Raw genomic sequence first — 18,266 nt, forward strand, 5'->3', positions numbered from 1 at the left:
TGTTTGGAACATAAGAAATAATTTTTATTTAGAATATATTTAAATAATATTATTTTTTTATTTTTTAAAATTTATTTTTCACTTTAAGATATCCCAACAATTTAAAAATAAAAAAAAATAATTTAAAATAAAAAAGATTTTCAACAAATGCGCACCACCAATATGCTCCACTGAGGTATTATGACAACTTAGAATCTAGAAAACAACGGTCGAACAATGACATCACATGGCAGGGCCAAAGGATGCATTCAAACCAGATCCACGGATATATATATAAAAAAAAAATGATTAACACCAACAGAGATTGTAGGCATCGCTACTAAAAACTTGATAATCTGTTGGTACCACACTCAAGGCTATCAAATTCATTAAAACATCCAGCTACAATAACCCAAATGGCGTCTGTAAATATCACCAGATAGAAGTACAGAGTGCATTATCCTATGAACTGAACTTCATCACTGTGGCCCATCGCCTGATTCACGTTTTGATGCTTCCTTGATCTCATCCCCAGCATCATCCTAAAATTTGAAAAAATGAATACAATGAGCATATAACCAGCAGGCCAATACGTCACAAGCAGTTGCTCATGCATAAGCAAGATCAGGTCACAGCCACCTGGGACCATTTCTGATATCAGAAAACTTGATTTTCTGTTTCAATCTCTCACGAGATGCCAATAACCTCAAACAACGGTGAATTACGATAGAAAGAGACCTAAACATGCCACCATATGACATTGGTGACAATACTATCGGCATCAGGCATAATTTCCCTTTGAACTTGAAATTATAACACTTTGTTGGAAGTCCAATCAAGTGGTAGTTTTAACATGCGAAGAGCAAAGCACATAATTTTCTTAAGAATAGGCAATGCACGAAATGCATTATTATGCTGCACATATAGCATATAGTTCCAGGACAGGATTTAATTACTTTGTAATCTGTAACGAGAATGGTTCAACCGCGTCACAGCCAACCGAATATCAACATGAAACACATGTAATTAAATGCATGCTTGCATAGATGCACACATGGGTTGTGCAAGCTTGTACAAATAGAGAGGGGGGGAAGAGAGAGACCGTGATATCAGAAGTCCAGAGTGTCAGATTGTCACGGAGAAGTTGCATGATCAATGTGCTGTCCTTGTAAGACTCCTCACCCAAAGTATCCAGCTCGGAAATAGCCTCATCAAAAGCCTGACCAAATAAAGTATATTTAAGGGATGTCAAGAGGGCCAACAGATAGGTCAATGACTTGCATGCAATCAAGGATATCGACCTTAAGGACTGGATAGGTATCAACTTATCTTTAGGAAAACAAGGCCTTGTCAACTAGGTCTTATATTAATACAGATCAAATTGAACATAAAAGAACAAATGTACTACTATGAACCAATTACTAATAGCGTGTTTAGTATTGTGATGCAAGATGTTTTTTAAAAATGATTTTTACTTGAAAATATATGAAAAAAAAAAATTCAGATTCTTTTTTTAATTTTTGACACATCAAAACCATAAAAAAAATCTATTTGAAGCCTTTTTCAAGCCAAACAAAAACGGTGCTTTGGTAATACAAAAGGCAAAAAGCAAGATTTCACTAATATGTAAAAATATTTAGTAAATTGAAGAAGAGAGGACAAAAACATTCTCTCAATAAACAACAATCAATCAAAGATGTCAACCCTATGGACAAATATATAATTACATTTAAGGGAGAGACCAAATGTCCCAGCATCAATGCTTCACACCAAAAACAACTTTCAGCAATACAATTTGCATAAAATAATTGACACCAAAACCACCAAGGCACTCAAAATGTTTAACTTCCATCAAGCTCGAAGCTAAAATCCAATTAGATGCCAGTTATAAAATTCAATATTTAAGCTAAACTGAATAAGAGAAATATAATCATATCAATAAAGAAAAACATAAATCACTTCCTTTCACTCAAAATAATGAAAACTAAACAGAAGAATATGAATTTCGCAACTTGCCTAAACATAGAGGCAGATAAAGGCCAATTGATAAGGTATGCAAGGAAGTACCTGCTTAGCAAGATTGCAAGCACGATCAGGAGAGTTAAGGATCTCATAGTAGAAGACAGAGAAGTTAAGTGCAAGCCCCAGCCTTATTGGGTGGGTAGGAGCCAGTTCAGAAAGAGCAATATCCTGCAACAAACAAAACATAAGCAAAATGAGCATTGAAATAATAGCTTCACCTATAAACCACAACAACAATGATAACTATACAACTTCTTAATAATAGGCAACATGCCAGCACATCCAGGACCCACCTGAGCAGACTTGTAAGACAACAAAGTGCTCTCAGCAGCTTCCTTCCTCTCAGCCCCCGTCTTAAACTCAGCAAGATACCTATGGTAATCACCCTTCATCTTGAGGTAAAATACCTTGGACTCAGCAGCTGAGGCAGAGGGAACAAGATGTGTCTCAAGGAGGCTCAGGATACCGTCACAGATCTTGCTGAGCTCAGCTTCGATCTTTCCCCTGTACTCCTTGATTATTGTCACATGATCTTCATTTCCCCTATTCTCTTCCTTCTGCTCAATGGAAGAGATGATCCTCCATGAAGCCCTCCGAGCTCCAATCACATTTTTGTAGGCCACAGAGAGCAAGTTCCTTTCCTCCATGGTTAGCTCCTCATTATCAACTGTCTTTGCAACTTTCTCCATAAACTCCACCATTTCTTCATAACGTTCAGCCTGTTCGGCCAACTTGGCCATGTAAACATTCTCTTCACGTGATGATTCAGTTGGAGACATCCTTTATATATCAAACTAAAAGTTACTTCTGCAAGGTTATTCCAAACAGAAGTATCATTAGAAAGACCTGAACAACATCAAACTTTAATGCTTACATTTTATTACATAACTAGCTTCCACAGTCATGAATCAACTCTTCCATCAACCACTTAATAACACGTCTCAATCTGTTGACTTCTAACTTTTCATCCTTGAGTTAGTGATAATTTACAAAACTTCCCGACCTTTTAAACCTCAAGATTGAATAAAGTATAGGCAGAGGCACTACTTCGAAAAAAACACATTTTCCCAACAATGATCTTCGCTACATTAACAAAACCAAAGCCCCAGTTCAAGTTAGAAAACAGATTTCTAAAAGTCATTTAAAAAGAGAAGTCTCATCATTGCTTTAACAGGAAAAAATAAAGCCCCAAATAGATCAAAATCACAAATCAGTCACTCAACAAATAAAAACCAAACTTCCACAACACCCCCCCCCCAAGAAAAAAAAAACCCAAGTTAATAACAATCAAACACCTATTCCTCAACTTCTCCATTATTTTCTCGTTACCAAAACAGATCATATCCATCCATGAGGAAACAACAAAATCACACTGTATCTTGCAAAAACGTTTCATTTGTCAGAAACTGACCTCTTAGCCTCAAATTACAAGACCTAATTCAAGTTATTGATTCTTATTTCCTCAGCAAATCGTGAAACTAAATCTGACCCTCTATTTTTAGTATCTCCCAAAAAAATAAAACAAAAAATCTGCTCTATTTATCCAAATCAATCAATTTTTTTTTTTAAAAAAAACACTTCACCAAATCTCGAGTACAAAAAAAAAAAACACTTCACCAAATCTCGAGTACCAAAACGCATTCAAATTGACAAAAAATATAATAAATAAAAAATTAGAAACACACAAATCCTAGCAGATCGATTAAAAACCACAAATAACATAAATCCACGAAAATAACCAAATACAAACCACAGATCTAGCCCTAAAAACCAAAAAAAAAAAAAGACTGATTAAAAAATCAAATTAAAAAAAGAAAAACAACTTTACCGTGGAAAGAGATTTGCAGAGACGGATCTCTCTCTCTCTCTCTCTCTCTCCGTGCGTGATAGAAAAGGGGAGTATTTTGGGTTTATTAAAAAGGGTGGTCAAGAGGGGAGCTTCCAATGGGAAAGTGACAGGTGTTGGGTGGCGGTGATTTGTGGAGATTTTAGTTTTCTTTTCGGATTTATTGTTTTTCGTAAGGACACGCTGGCGTTGACTGTCAACAGAGTGTAAGTTTATGTAATGATAACTATTGAACATAGAGTGTGCTGTGATATGTCAATAATGTAATTAACTTTTTTAGATATAGTAATTCAATAAAAATAACATTTTAACGAATCATATAATTTTTTTAGTTTTCTAATATTTTTATTTAACAGTTGAAAACCGGCCATTTTAACTGTCGTTGTTCATGGCTTTTCATCTGGCAATCTGTTGGAGAAGCCCTAAGGGTTTATCCTCCGTGTGCGTGTGCACGATGCACGCGTACAGCTAGTTTGAAGATGGTTAAAAAGTGGAAAAATATTTACCACAATCGAAAAAATAATTTTTTTTATATTTTTAAATTATTTTAATATATTAATATTAAAAATAAATTTTAAAAAATAAAAATTTATTTTTATATATTTTTAAATATTTTAAATAACAACCATCACTATAATCTCAAATAAATCTAAAATGATTAAGTGGTGTCAACCATCACTACAATTTCAAATAAATCTAAAATGATTAAGTGGTGTGTACGAGGGTTCAATTTTTTTACATGGTATTTAAAGTTTAATTTTAATTTTTTTTAAATTAATATATCAAAATATTTTTTTAAAAAAATATTTTTAAATAAAAACAAATTTAATTATTATAAAAACATTATTTAAAACGCAATTATAATCAACCTTTTCATTTCTTTGCATGTTCATCACCTCAACGGGATTGGGACTTGGAATTGGAATTTTGAGCTTCGCCGACTATGCTTTTTTTATCCCACCATAAGGTATTTCGAATGAGTTTCAATCAATACTAAATTTTATCAATGAGAAATTTAATAATTTTGTTATCCCCACTTGGAATCTTGTACTTTATATAATCATTTTATTATTATTATTGTTATTATTATAAAGGTATTTTTGAATTAATTAATGTATAGCTGAGACTAAATTTTCTCCTCGTTCTAGATAAACACCTTTCATATTTTGGAAATATTTAATAATTCTTTCTCAATCCTAATCTTAAAATCTGAAAACAATAAGTAATAAAAAAACCTTTTTAATTAACAGATAAAGAACTTGAAATTAACCAATCAATTATTAAATGCCACCACACTTCATTTCTCTTTCTCTTCCCTTGATGTTTGGATAATTTAAATTATTTTTAATAGAATAAATTGTTGTTATAAATAATATTTATCGAGAATTTCTTTGTAAATGATAAGTATCCCATCAAGGCAATGACGCCTCTTGACATGTACTTGTTAAAAAGATGAAAGTAGATGAGTGGTAAATATACTAATAATAAATTTTAAATGATTTTTTCTATTTGAAAATATATTAAAATATTTTTTTATTATTAAAAAATATTTTTAATATTAACACATCAAAATAATTAAAAAATAATTTTAAAATTTATCCACTTTTTATTTTATTTGGAAGGTGATACCGAATAGTAGTCACTATTAAAATTAAATAATTAATTGAAATTTAATAAATAAACTTTCACTTTAGCGAGGTGAGCTCATTGCTATCAAAATTTCTTATGGATGTAGCTGATCAGTGCCCGATCTTGGTAAGAGAAAGGGCTTGTTGGGTGTCAAAACTCTCAACTCCTACTGCTATAATTTTCCTTCTCCATTTAAAGTCTGCTCGATGCTTATTTTGTAATATTTAGTGTAAAATCCAAAGATAGTTAGCTCGCAAAATATTAATATAGATTTGGGCTAGATTTTAATTTACATTGAGTTTTACATAAATACTACTAAACTTGCGTAACATAAGAGGTTAATTTGTGATTTAATTTATCTAATATAAACTCAATTCGGTTAAAATTAAGGAATTTTAAAAAAATTAAAATGTTATTGTTTCTTAAGATCTTGATGAACTAAATTTAAGAAAATAAACTTAATTAAACAGTTAAAATAATAATTTTCTAACTAATTTTAACAATTCAGTATTGGAATGGATCGTGAACATGGAATGAAACTTTGGAAATTATCTTTTAGCTTAATTATTTAGAAAAACAAATACTTAATAAAAAGAACCATCATATTCATACCCGACTTGAGTTTTTCCCATATGGGTAATATAGACTTGGGTCCGGGACCCAGCCACCAAGCCCGACCCAACTTTCACTTGTTAAGTGACCCAACTCAGAAGCAAGGCAGCGCCACCACATCCATTTTGGGCACAAAACTGACTCACTGAGTTCGATCTCTCGCATAGCTACAGACTCTAAAAAAATCCCAATCCAACGTCATTGAGTAGCTTGAGCTATCGATAATAAATTTTAAATGATTTTTTCTATTTGAAAATATATTAAAATATTTTTTTATTATTAAAAAATATTTTTAATATTAACACATCAAAATAATTAAAAAATAATTTTAAAATTTATCCACTTTTTATTTTATTTGGAAGGTGATACCGAATAGTAGTCACTATTAAAATTAAATAATTAATTGAAATTTAATAAATAAACTTTCACTTTAGCGAGGTGAGCTCATTGCTATCAAAATTTCTTATGGATGTAGCTGATCAGTGCCCGATCTTGGTAAGAGAAAGGGCTTGTTGGGTGTCAAAACTCTCAACTCCTACTGCTATAATTTTCCTTCTCCATTTAAAGTCTGCTCGATGCTTATTTTGTAATATTTAGTGTAAAATCCAAAGATAGTTAGCTCGCAAAATATTAATATAGATTTGGGCTAGATTTTAATTTACATTGAGTTTTACATAAATACTACTAAACTTGCGTAACATAAGAGGTTAATTTGTGATTTAATTTATCTAATATAAACTCAATTCGGTTAAAATTAAGGAATTTTAAAAAAATTAAAATGTTATTGTTTCTTAAGATCTTGATGAACTAAATTTAAGAAAATAAACTTAATTAAACAGTTAAAATAATAATTTTCTAACTAATTTTAACAATTCAGTATTGGAATGGATCGTGAACATGGAATGAAACTTTGGAAATTATCTTTTAGCTTAATTATTTAGAAAAACAAATACTTAATAAAAAGAACCATCATATTCATACCCGACTTGAGTTTTTCCCATATGGGTAATATAGACTTGGGTCCGGGACCCAGCCACCAAGCCCGACCCAACTTTCACTTGTTAAGTGACCCAACTCAGAAGCAAGGCAGCGCCACCACATCCATTTTGGGCACAAAACTGACTCACTGAGTTCGATCTCTCGCATAGCTACAGACTCTAAAAAAATCCCAATCCAACGTCATTGAGTAGCTTGAGCTATCGAAATGGGATACATACAGGAAGCACGTGAGAATCATGTGAAGAAGAAAGTAGAAGAAGGTACTGCTTTGACCTATAACCATCTCTTAAACCCTAACAAAACCCTTTTCTTTTTCTTTTTCTTTTTCTTTTTCGTTTTTTCGTAAAAGAAACAATCTTTGCTGATGAAATGCGTTTCTGAGTTTTGGGTTTTGTTTTTAATTGCATTGATGATTATCTTTTTTCAGTGGAATTGAATTTAAAGTTAATTTATTTATTGAATTAAAATTTGTAGCTTTGAGAAGCAAAATGAAGCAGAAGGCGCTAAAACAATGTGAGGAACACGCATCCAAATATGCGCAATGTGCAACTGGAAGAACAATGTCTGTTGTGTGGCAGTGTAGGAAACAGGCTAAAGAATTAAATGAATGCCTTCATCAATAGTAAGTTTGATTGATGTATCTCTTTGTTTGATTTCTTGTTTTGTGTTTTTCTCTATAACATTATACATGCGCATGCTCGACTGCGTGTTTGTGCGTTTGATGATGATGATAGGTTACGTGTTGTGATTTAATGGGAAATTGATTCATTATGTGTTTGTGTGGTCTTTCTCAATTGGAGCGGCTTGATGGGTTCTTCTTGGGTTGTTTTTTATTATTATTTTGTGTTTTGAGTGTATAAATTTTCGTTGAAGGGGTTTTGATTAATGCTTGAGATGAGTGATCTTGGTTTAAGGGGTTTTTTGATTAATGCTTGATATGATTGATCTTGAGTTGGTTTTCAAGAGAGTTGGATAATTGATTCACCTTCTGATAGGTTCTCAGATGTTGAGCAGCTGTGTTCAGCGGGTGATATTAGACTCCCATCCTCCAATGGAGAATGTGATATCGAGTTTGAAGACCTTTTTCCTTGTTTTCGAGTAGGAATGAAGTTCAAGTGTCTTTGAGGTCTTCCTTTTGGTTTTGGGAAGGTCTAAGGTACTTGCCTGATGAAACAAAATTTGAATTGTTACTGGTAATTTTGTCAATCTAGTTGGACTTGATTCTAGTGCTGTGCATCTCTAAATACACATCTGGAAAATAAAGCTGAATTAAGGGGGAAAAAAAACCTTGGGAAGTTCATTTTGACGCCTAATTGATGATGTTCCCTATCCAGCTATATCTGATACAAGTTAAGGCAAATGTACTCTGGCATAAAGGTAGAGATGAGACCACAGATATGGAAGGCATCCATAATTCAAAGGCAAATTTGAGTGAGAAAAAGGATACGATCATAATTTGCATTTTGTGGACTTCTTAGAAATATCATTTATTTGCTGGGTAAGTAAAGATGCTTTGAGATTGTGCTCATGTCAGTGCATGGCAAGGTTTCTATTTTAGTCAAGCCAACCGGTGGTCCTCACTTGCTGCAACTGTACTGTATGTTGTATGTGCTTTAATTGCCATGTTACTCACGTAGAAAGTTGCTATGAGGTCGTGAGGATAAACGGTGTGCAACTGGAAAAGTGAGTATGCATCAGTGGACTACCTAAAGGGCTACCCTAAGGTCTTTTTAAGGTTTGCTTCTTGATAGTGTGACTTGACTCGACTTGGGACCCCTCTGCGGGTTAAGTCTGCACATGCTGTGCTTAGTGAATACTGGATGATAGGGGTCTAATGGGACATTGGCAAGCCAGAAGTAGGCTCAATTGATAAAGTGCTGAATATGCTCTCAGCTTCTGGTCCATTTTATCCATGTAGCAATTGTTGGCTTACTGTTTGAGGTTAAGACCCGCGCATCCAGATAGGACAGATCATATTATAGATTCTATTGTGGTTGAAAAAATATTAAGGCAGAGTAGAAACATCTATGGTTCTGTATGTGATTTGCTGAAAGTTGGTTTGTGCCAGATGACCATTTTTCCTCCATGCTTTTATTCTGCATTGGCATTTAAATTTCTTTTATGAGGCATTCAAATGTTTCTTACTACCACTACATTAAGATTTTTCCGGATGGGATTTGGGTGCCTTGTAGAGATAGTTGCTAGGTTAATCTGTTTTGGTGATGTAACATGGCACTTTTGACGAGTCAGCAAAAATTGCATGCTGGTACTTTGCATTAAATTTCTGATTGTGATTTCCAATTTATTGGTGCTGCTAATTGTGCAATTGCAGAATAATGAGTTCATGTTCGTTGCATCTAAGAATGAAGTGTTCTTTGTCAATTGCAATAGTTTTCATCATTGAGCTCTAAGTGTTCAACCCACTAGTCATTTTCATACAAGTCTTTCTGCCTAAGCCTTTAAATTTCCTCTGTGCTCTTTGTCCTGATCACTTGCTAACAGGAATGATTCCTTTATCTTCTGTTATTGTATGCTAACAGTCTAAATCACAGCTGAAATAGAAGTGCAAATAGTATGAAAAACCATCAGTTTCTTCAGCCTTCCTTCAACACTAGTGCATCTTTTTTCTTTCTTTGTCCTCGTAAAGATTGAGTTTGCCAGAAGTGGCCTTAACATGATTTGGATATGATATGCATTCAGATAAAAGGCTCATGGTTGCCGTAGGTGCCTTCTAAAGCAACCTTTACCTAAATATATACCGAGATGAAAGCATTCAGATAAAAGGCTCATGGTTGCCAGAAGTGGCCTTAACATGATTTGGATATGATATGCATTCAAATATATACCGAGATGAAAGCATTCAGATAAAAGGCTCATGGTTGCCATAGGTGCCTTCTAAAGCAACCTTTACCTACGTTTTGAATAATGGTTTAGTGACACTGGTTTGCTGTTTAAACATAATTCCAAAACTTAATGTTGGTTCTTCACTAGAATACTATCTAAAGGGAAAATCCAAAAATGTTTTACCTTGGAATAAGATATCAAAAGGAAATATAACAGGTTTTTTTTCTTTTTTTGTTTAAGAAGAAAATGTTATAATTAATCATTTATCTAGTCGTATAGATATCAAAACATTAGCTTCCATCTATTGAACTCAACTTTGTTGTATCTCATAATTTTGGTGTATCTGTTTTGCAGCACAAATGATGCTGTCTTGGAAGAGATGAAGCGAGAATACAAGCTTCAACAAGATGTCAAGGGTCCTTTGAGAGCCTAACTGATTCCCGGTGATGAGCCCAAAACCAAATGAGCATTTGAAAGTGAAAAATTTCTAGCAACAACTTCATATATCGGATAATGTTTTCATGAAGCAGTTGGTTTGAACTTTGAACCATTTCAATAACATATATTTAATCAAACCTTTAAGCTATTGGTCTTCTATGATGTACGTACATGGGATTGAAGTCAGCATGAGCTAGCAAGGTTTTGATATTGTTGTCACTGATACATACAATGTACGTTTCAGTGCAGGATAATCTTGAGCTAGCTAGGTTTTGATATTATATCAGGAAACAAAAGGAAAGAAAGAGTAGAGGAAATTAATTTGAATGAAATATATATATGTCCATGTGCTATATTTGCTTGGATGTCTACAAAAATCAAGAAGAATGATTGCTGCAAGGATTTGGCTACCCTATAACATACATGGATTGACGACATTACAACACTATCATGTATAAATAATCATGCATGGTGTGTGTGTCTATATATATATTGTGTGTGTGTGCAAGGGTGAAATGCCACAAACATGCTTGACATGTGAAGTTGACTATTAATTGGTCTCTATTTTTTATATTTTTGATCGGTTGAGCTGGTAATTTTAAATATATGAATATAAAGTTATATACTTTCAAATTGAGGAAGGATAGGGTTAAATAAAAGGTATGTATTATCTCTATCAACTTCAAGTAGTATTGGGTGATGATATTATAATTACTTGATTGAGACCTTGAAAGTAAACAACTCAGTTAGTTTTAATAGTTTTGGCTAATTGAGTTGATGATTTAAAATGCATGAATATGGATATACAAACTTTTAAATTAACCAAAGTTGAATTTAAATGAAAGATATATATCTTTTTTATCATTTTCAAGTGGTTTTGGACGACAATGATATTAGAGATCTTGAAAATAGACAACTCAATTAGCTTTGACAATGCGCTAATTGTGCAAAAATTAACTTATTTTTTTGTGTGATTACTCATAAAGCTTTTTCATTGAGTTCTTATCAAAGATTTATAATTCTTCCGTCAAGATCAAGAGATTAGAAATGGATTCAAAATCTTTTAAAATCCTAGCAAAACCTTATAAATATTCATTCAAGCTAAGATAAAAAGTAGTTATTTTATATATGATTTTCTAATCCAATAGTAAATTGCTTTTTTTGTTTTATATTTATGTTTATAAATATAGAAAAATGATTTGAATACTCAACAAATAATATTGTATTTATCTCTTTGTTGTTGTGATTTTCATTTAATAAAGTTATTTTGAAGTGTTTTTTTTTTAAATGCTTTTGATATAATAAAGTTGTTTAATATTTGTTGTTTTATCCATAGATTGTTAAGCTTGTTCGTGAACAAAATGGGTTCATAGATTGTTAAGCCTGTTCGTGAACAAAATGGGTTCATAAAACTAATTTTGAATCTATGTTATATGATATCTCATGCTTGATTTTAATGTTTTGATGTTTTTTATTAGTTTTTAAATTTAAATATATTTATGTATGATATTGTGAGTTGTTGAGATAAAAAAAAAATATTTTTGAGTAAAACAAATGTCTATTTATAAGCTTTCCAATGGCTTCCTTATGACTATATTTTTTTATAGGTTTTCAAGTTCTTTGTGTTCTTAAAAAAAGTATTGACCTAAACTCTTGACTTGGATAAATTTTGGTTTATTTCTTTGCACATAACCTTTTATTATGCATGATTATTGGATAATCTATGGTTTAATGTCATCAATAGCACATTTTCATGGTTTTTAATCAAAATTTATTTTGATAAAATCGTGATGTTTAAGTGAAAATCAAAGTGATTGGATGTTAGATCATTAATTTTTGCATGATTTCCAACATGCATGTACCTTTCATTTTGACCAATTTTGGTCTAATTTGGAACTCAAATTGCTAGGTTCATATTTGGTGTTTTTCGTGCATTTTTTTTTGTGTTTGATCCATTTTATTAAATAATTTGAGTTTTTTTTACGTGTTTAATTTTTTTGTTACCTTGGTTTTTATTTTGGGCTATTTTTTAGACAAACAAAAAAATTCTAAGTCAATTTGGTCAGGTTAACACAATAAAAAAAATAAGGGTCAAAGGGTTTTAATTTTAATACCATGTTTGCAATGTTTTGCTAAGAGTTTTTATTTAAGAATGTGTTTAGCAAATACCCTTTTGGCCTATTTTGACTAGTTTTATTACAATAATTTTTTTTTTTCAAATAAAGCCTAAAAAATAATAAAAATAATTTTTTTTCAAATAAAGCCTAAAAAATAATAAAAAAAGTATTATTTTTTTCCCTTGCAAATGGCCAAAAAAAATCCTAAATTTATTTGAGTATCTTTTTTCAAAGAAAATTTAAAATATTTTTTTGCATGTGTTTAAACAATAGAATGGATTTTACAATAAGTTTGTAAAATTCTAAAGATTTGGATGATATTTAGATAATATTAAAAAGTTATTTTTGACAAGAAAATATAAGGACAAAAAACTTAAAAGGAATTAATATCTAAAATATTATTATAGATAATAAATATCATTAATATAAGGATAAAAAAACCTAAAAGATGTTAATATCCAAAATATTATTATAAATAATACAACTCATTCACTGTCAATATAAAGATAAAATATGCAAAGAATTTCATCTAAAATATTATTAAAAATGACACGATATAAAAAAAATTTAATTTTACGTGGAAAAAAACTTCAAAGATAATTAACAATATTTCACTTTTCTAGATTGAGTTCTTGACCTAAAAAAATAGGATTTGTTCCTTATAATAAACCTGTCAGTAGAAATATTATTAGGGATAATAAACATTATTCACTTTTAATATAATAATAAAAAAACCTAAAAGAAGTTAATATCTAAAATATTATTATAGTCAATATAAAGATAAAATATGCAAAGAATTTCATCTAAAATATTATTAAAAATGACACGATATAAAAAAAATTTAATTTTACGTGGAAAAAAACTTCAAAGATAATTAACAATATTTCACTTTTCTAGATTGAGTTCTTGACCTAAAAAAATAGGATTTGTTCCTTATAATAAACCTGTCAGTAGAAATATTATTAGGGATATAGTAAGTTAGTAGAAATATTATTAGGGATAATAAACATTATTCACTTTTAATATAATAATAAAAAAACCTAAAAGAAGTTAATATCTAAAATATTATTATGAATAATACAACTCATTTACTTTTAATATAAGGATAAAATATGCAAGGAATTTCATCTGAAATATATTTAGAATGACACGATATAATTTTTTTTTTTAATTTTACCTTGAAAGAAACTTTAATGATAATTAACAATATTTCACCTTCTCAGACCAAATTCTTGACTTATAAAATTAGAGTTTGTTCATTATAGCAAAACCTATCATAGTAGATCAAATATGCAAGGAATTTCATCTAAAATATATTTAGAATGAAACGATATAATTTTTTTTTTAATTTTACCTTGAAAGAAATTTCAATGATAATTAACAATATTTCACCTTTTCAGATCGAATTCTTGACCTATAAAATTAGAGTTTGTTCATTATAGCAAACCTATCATAGTAGATCAGTAGAAATATTATTAGGGATAATGCATATCATTTACTTTTAATATAAAGATAAAAAACCTTAAAGAGTATATCCAAAATATTATTACAACTCAATTACTTTTAATATAATGATAAAATATACAAGAAATTTCATCTAAAATATTATTTAGAATGACACGATATTAAAAAAATTTAATTTTACTTTGAAAGGAACTTCAATGATAATTAACAATATTTCATCTTCCCAGATCGAGTTCTTAACCTAGAAAATTAGGGTTTGTTCATTATAGCAAACTTGTCATAATAGGCTAGTAGAAATAGATATTATCAGACCATAACAAACAATAAAAAAAGAATATAGCTTACCTTAGACAAAACATACTAGAAGTATTAATATATTTTCTTTACATAACCAGTTTCTTATCTAAAATTTATGGGGAGAAACTATTTAAGGTTTCATAACTATAATGTTAGGTCACTATGATGTCGTCCTCTCACGATAAAGGTATGACACAATAGTTGTTTCTTAAACTTCCTTTCTAGAATTGAACCATAATTCTCTATCACCCATCACTATTATGATAGGTTTCTATCCTAACATCAAAAGTTGATAAAATAGAAATTTAAATGTATTGTCAGGTATAATGATTGTGCAATCCGTCGAGTTATCATGAATTATCAAAGCAATAAACACAACTAGAATCAAGTTATTTTTGTCCAGGATTTATTCAACATATCAACTTTAAAATTACTATAGTTATCCGAATAATAAATATCATTAAATATACTATAACAAATTTAACGAATCATTTATAATTTCTTAGTTTAAATTAGTTTCATACTTAGATGACTTAAATCTTTGAGATAATTGACAAATCAACCAGGTAGCATTTACTGGGGACATCACTACTCACATGATTTCCAATGTTGATAAGATAAGGTTAAGACGGGCTTAGAGTCGTTTTTATTAAGCACGACTAGAACACACGAGCATCACTGTTAGGTTTTCCTCGCATCCAGGGAGGCGTATGGTGAAGAGATACAACTTCACAGTGGAATTCTACCGAAGTGAGTATGCAAAACAGAACCCCGACTCACCCACCACAAGGCAGGGCTTTAGCAGGAGGCCGCCACCAGTTCAATGCACTGGTTCAGAGCCAGCTTGCCGACGTGTGTGAAAGGTAGGGGATGCCACCACAAGGCAGGGCTTTAGCAGGAGGCCGCCGCCTTGCCGACGTGTGTGAAAGGTAGGGGATGCAGATAAAACATGCAGTTTACTTTTAAAGGTACTTGTACAAAATAATTACCCCCATTATTGATGGTTGCATGTTAACGTATAAAACAAGATGTTCAAGTCAAGCCCTAGAATACACGTGTTTTAAAACTGTTTTGCATACCCTCTTGATATTGTTGCATGTTTTTGTGACTCATGAAAGGGAAAAGGAAAATTGGGTTCCTGAGACCTTACTCAAGGGTCAAGCTCACGGATGTCAGGGCCGAAAGCAAAAGTCAAGCCCAAACCACTAGCATTGTAGGTGAGCCCACACCATAAACAGTCTCAAGGGGCATTGTGGGTGAACCACTTCAGGATGGTGGGTCCCCAAGTGCCTCCAAAGAGGTTGGCTTGGGGGGTTCGAGACTGTTTGGGTTGTGCCCATCAGTGCCAAATAGTAACAGTCATTTCTCTCAATTACCATTATAATTATATGACCACCGAAGCATTGCTCGACTGACCGTAAAAGAAAGTATAATATTTAAAAGAAAAGCATTGAATGGGCATGGTTTGATGCATGCCGACCACTTGAACAATTTTTTTTTATCTTATATGATCTAAACCATTAAAATTTAAATTAATTATGAAATTTGAAACAACATGAGAGGATGCAAACACAAAAAAAGATCCGGAAACCTTGATAAAAGCAATATCAATTCAAATTAGCAGGTAACGAAGATAAACACAAGTGAAAGTCTGTCATATATAAGAATATCAGTGATCCGGAAACCTTTCATGAGTCACAAAAACATGCAACTATGTGACTGTTCTATCATATCATAAGACTGGCAACACAACACATGCTAAAAAATGAAACTGAATTGAAGAAACATTGATAAAAGCAATATCAATTCAAATTAGCAGGTAAAGAAGATAAACACAAGTTTGTCATATACAAGAGTATCAATGATCCGGAAACCTTTCATGAGTCACAACAACATGCAACCATGTGACTGTTCTATCATCATAAGACTAGCAACACAACACATGCTAAAAAACGGACAATGGCCTACAGCATATCACCAGAGAGAAATTTCCTTTCCAATTCAACTCAAAAGGCTAAGGAATTGACCAAATATAGATGCAGAAATACCTATTGGAATGAGCACTGAAAAGTGAGAAATCAATGCTTTGGCAACTATGGGGTTTCTATCAACTTGAAGTTGATGCAGTTATCATCATGGTCCTTCCACCAGTCCATATATTGTTTTGGTGAGATTGGCGTTCTGATAGGAGATGAAGAATCAAGTTTGTTTTCACAAGACTTATCTTCATGGAGCTGCTCTGTCATCGCTTCCAATTGCAAGGGCCTTGGGGGACTCTGAGCATTAAATAGAAACCAGTATTTTATTTAGACAATCCATATAAACAAGAGATTAGTTTTTGAAACAAGAAAGAACCCAAATGAAACAATGTGTAAGAGGGGAAATAAGCAAACTGACCTTCATTGTAATTGTTGGCGGTGAACATGAAACACCCAACTTCTTGGAGAAACCTAGGCAAAGAAATAAAATGTGAATTGAACTTCACAAGAAAAGAGTGTTTAGTGATAATAAGCAGAACAATATTAAGTTTACATTACCATCGTTTAGTCCAATTGATTGCAGAAACTCATCAATGTCCATAGCTCTTGTTTGTGCTTTGATGCACTCCTCATGATTGTGCAGAAACTTTTCCTCAGCAATTTCACTGTTTCGATCTGGTTCTTCTGTCAGAACACTTAGCGTTGCATTGGAACTCTTCTTTTTAGTCTCAGGCTTCCTCGAATTAGAAATGTCTGACAGTGGTTTTCTACCAGCATTCTGCACTTTTCCTGATGCTTTTAAGATACTTTTCGTCTTGCTTGCATCACGTGGAATTCGAGGGGCATCAGTCTTAATTGAATTTGACAAATCACCGAGAGGTTTCCGTCTACTCACTAGTGATGCCATTGGTGCTGTGAATGAGTTCAAAGGAATATTCTGCAAAATCATTGGAACTGATTAATAACCTAGATAAACCATGCAAAATAAGGAAAAATGACTGATTTATACCATAAATTAATTTTCAAAATGTAACTAAAAGGAATTATTCCCAAAAGCACAACCCCTCCACCAAGCAAGACATGAAAAATCAGATAAACCCTAAGACAGTTACATAACTTTTTCTGTGATCTCTATAGCTCTACCATACACTACTTTCCAATAAAATGGACGAATTCGTGAAACAAATTTAATATCAGGTAAAATGGCAGTGATGACAAATTAAACTATTTTTTAATCTTCTATCGAACACAATAACATGGAATTGGAGACCACCACCCCTCTTACATTAATCTCTTGTTTAACACTAGAACTATTCAAAAATTCAAAGCACTTGAGATATGGAAGTACATTGTATCATAAAAAATCTAGCAACAATAGTGAGCATTAACACGAGCGAAACTGAAAATTGAGTGTGAAAGCAAGAAACAAGATAGATTTTCTAGAATCTAAACACAAGAGGCAAATCGTTCAACAAAGGGAAATAACAAATTAATCACAGATATATATGATAGTAATACTCAATAGAATATACAAGACCCATCAAATTAAAAGATTCATTAATTGCCTTTCAGTTGCCTCCTCATGTTTAAATTAAACTACAGAGATTATTTTTCATTTGGAATTAATTGCAACAAGCAATAACCCTAAACCAAACTACTAGAGTTTTAAACAACAGCAGCAAAATCAATTTTTAAAAAAATCGCATTTATTTATGATTCAACCAAAGATCAATCACAAACACATTACAATCGCACGGAAAGGGAGAGAGTTCGTTTGCTGAGAAAAACAGATGACATTTACTTCTAAGAAAACAAAATCGATTAGGGTTTGCCAAAAGTAAATTTAACCAGAAATACAAGAAAACGAAATCAATTTCAAGAATTTAAAACGTAATCCCAAGAATTAATGATAAATTGAAGTTGGATTTGAGAAAGTTACCTGGTGGAGGTGATCGATTATAGGCTGCTTGACAATTGATTCTCTTACTTTTTAAGGCGCAGAGAAATTTTCTTTGAGAGAAGGGAGAGAGGACCGTTGTT

At 31.7% G+C, this 18,266-nt stretch overlaps 3 protein-coding genes across 4 annotated transcripts; 1 reads left to right on the forward strand and 2 right to left on the reverse strand.

The window, feature by feature from the left end:
* Nucleotides 1-196: 196 nt before the first annotated feature.
* Nucleotides 197-4,012, reverse strand: LOC105123361 (14-3-3-like protein). The gene is made up of 5 exons (XM_011022922.1): nt 3,830-4,012; nt 2,295-2,808; nt 2,047-2,169; nt 1,082-1,198; nt 197-521 (listed from the first exon to the last, which is right to left on the reverse strand). The coding sequence occupies exons 2-5, from the start codon at nt 2,778-2,780 to the stop codon at nt 459-461; spliced, it is 789 nt and encodes a 262-aa protein (XP_011021224.1). The 5' UTR covers nt 2,781-2,808; nt 3,830-4,012; the 3' UTR covers nt 197-458.
* Nucleotides 4,013-7,161: 3,149 nt separating this feature from the next.
* LOC105123362 (Cytochrome c oxidase biogenesis protein Cmc1-like protein) lies at nt 7,162-10,623 on the forward strand. The gene is made up of 3 exons (XM_011022923.1): nt 7,162-7,347; nt 7,562-7,709; nt 10,286-10,623. The coding sequence occupies exons 1-3, from the start codon at nt 7,293-7,295 to the stop codon at nt 10,362-10,364; spliced, it is 282 nt and encodes a 93-aa protein (XP_011021225.1). The 5' UTR covers nt 7,162-7,292; the 3' UTR covers nt 10,365-10,623.
* Nucleotides 10,624-16,095: 5,472 nt separating this feature from the next.
* On the reverse strand, nt 16,096-18,266 carry LOC105123363 (uncharacterized). 2 transcript variants are annotated; one of them, XM_011022925.1, is made up of 4 exons: nt 18,166-18,266; nt 16,785-17,163; nt 16,645-16,697; nt 16,096-16,523 (listed from the first exon to the last, which is right to left on the reverse strand). In XM_011022925.1, exons 2-4 carry the CDS (start codon nt 17,131-17,133, stop codon nt 16,341-16,343), a joined length of 585 nt encoding a protein of 194 aa, XP_011021227.1. In that variant the 5' UTR covers nt 17,134-17,163; nt 18,166-18,266; the 3' UTR covers nt 16,096-16,340. The 2 variants fall into 2 exon arrangements, with proteins under 2 accessions (XP_011021227.1, XP_011021226.1); XM_011022924.1 differs by having other exon boundaries at nt 16,785-17,175; nt 18,169-18,242.

The sequence above is a fragment of the Populus euphratica genome, unplaced genomic scaffold (assembly GCF_000495115.2).
Source record: "Populus euphratica unplaced genomic scaffold, PopEup_1.0 scaffold10.1, whole genome shotgun sequence".
Classification (NCBI taxonomy): Eukaryota; Viridiplantae; Streptophyta; class Magnoliopsida; order Malpighiales; family Salicaceae; genus Populus; species Populus euphratica.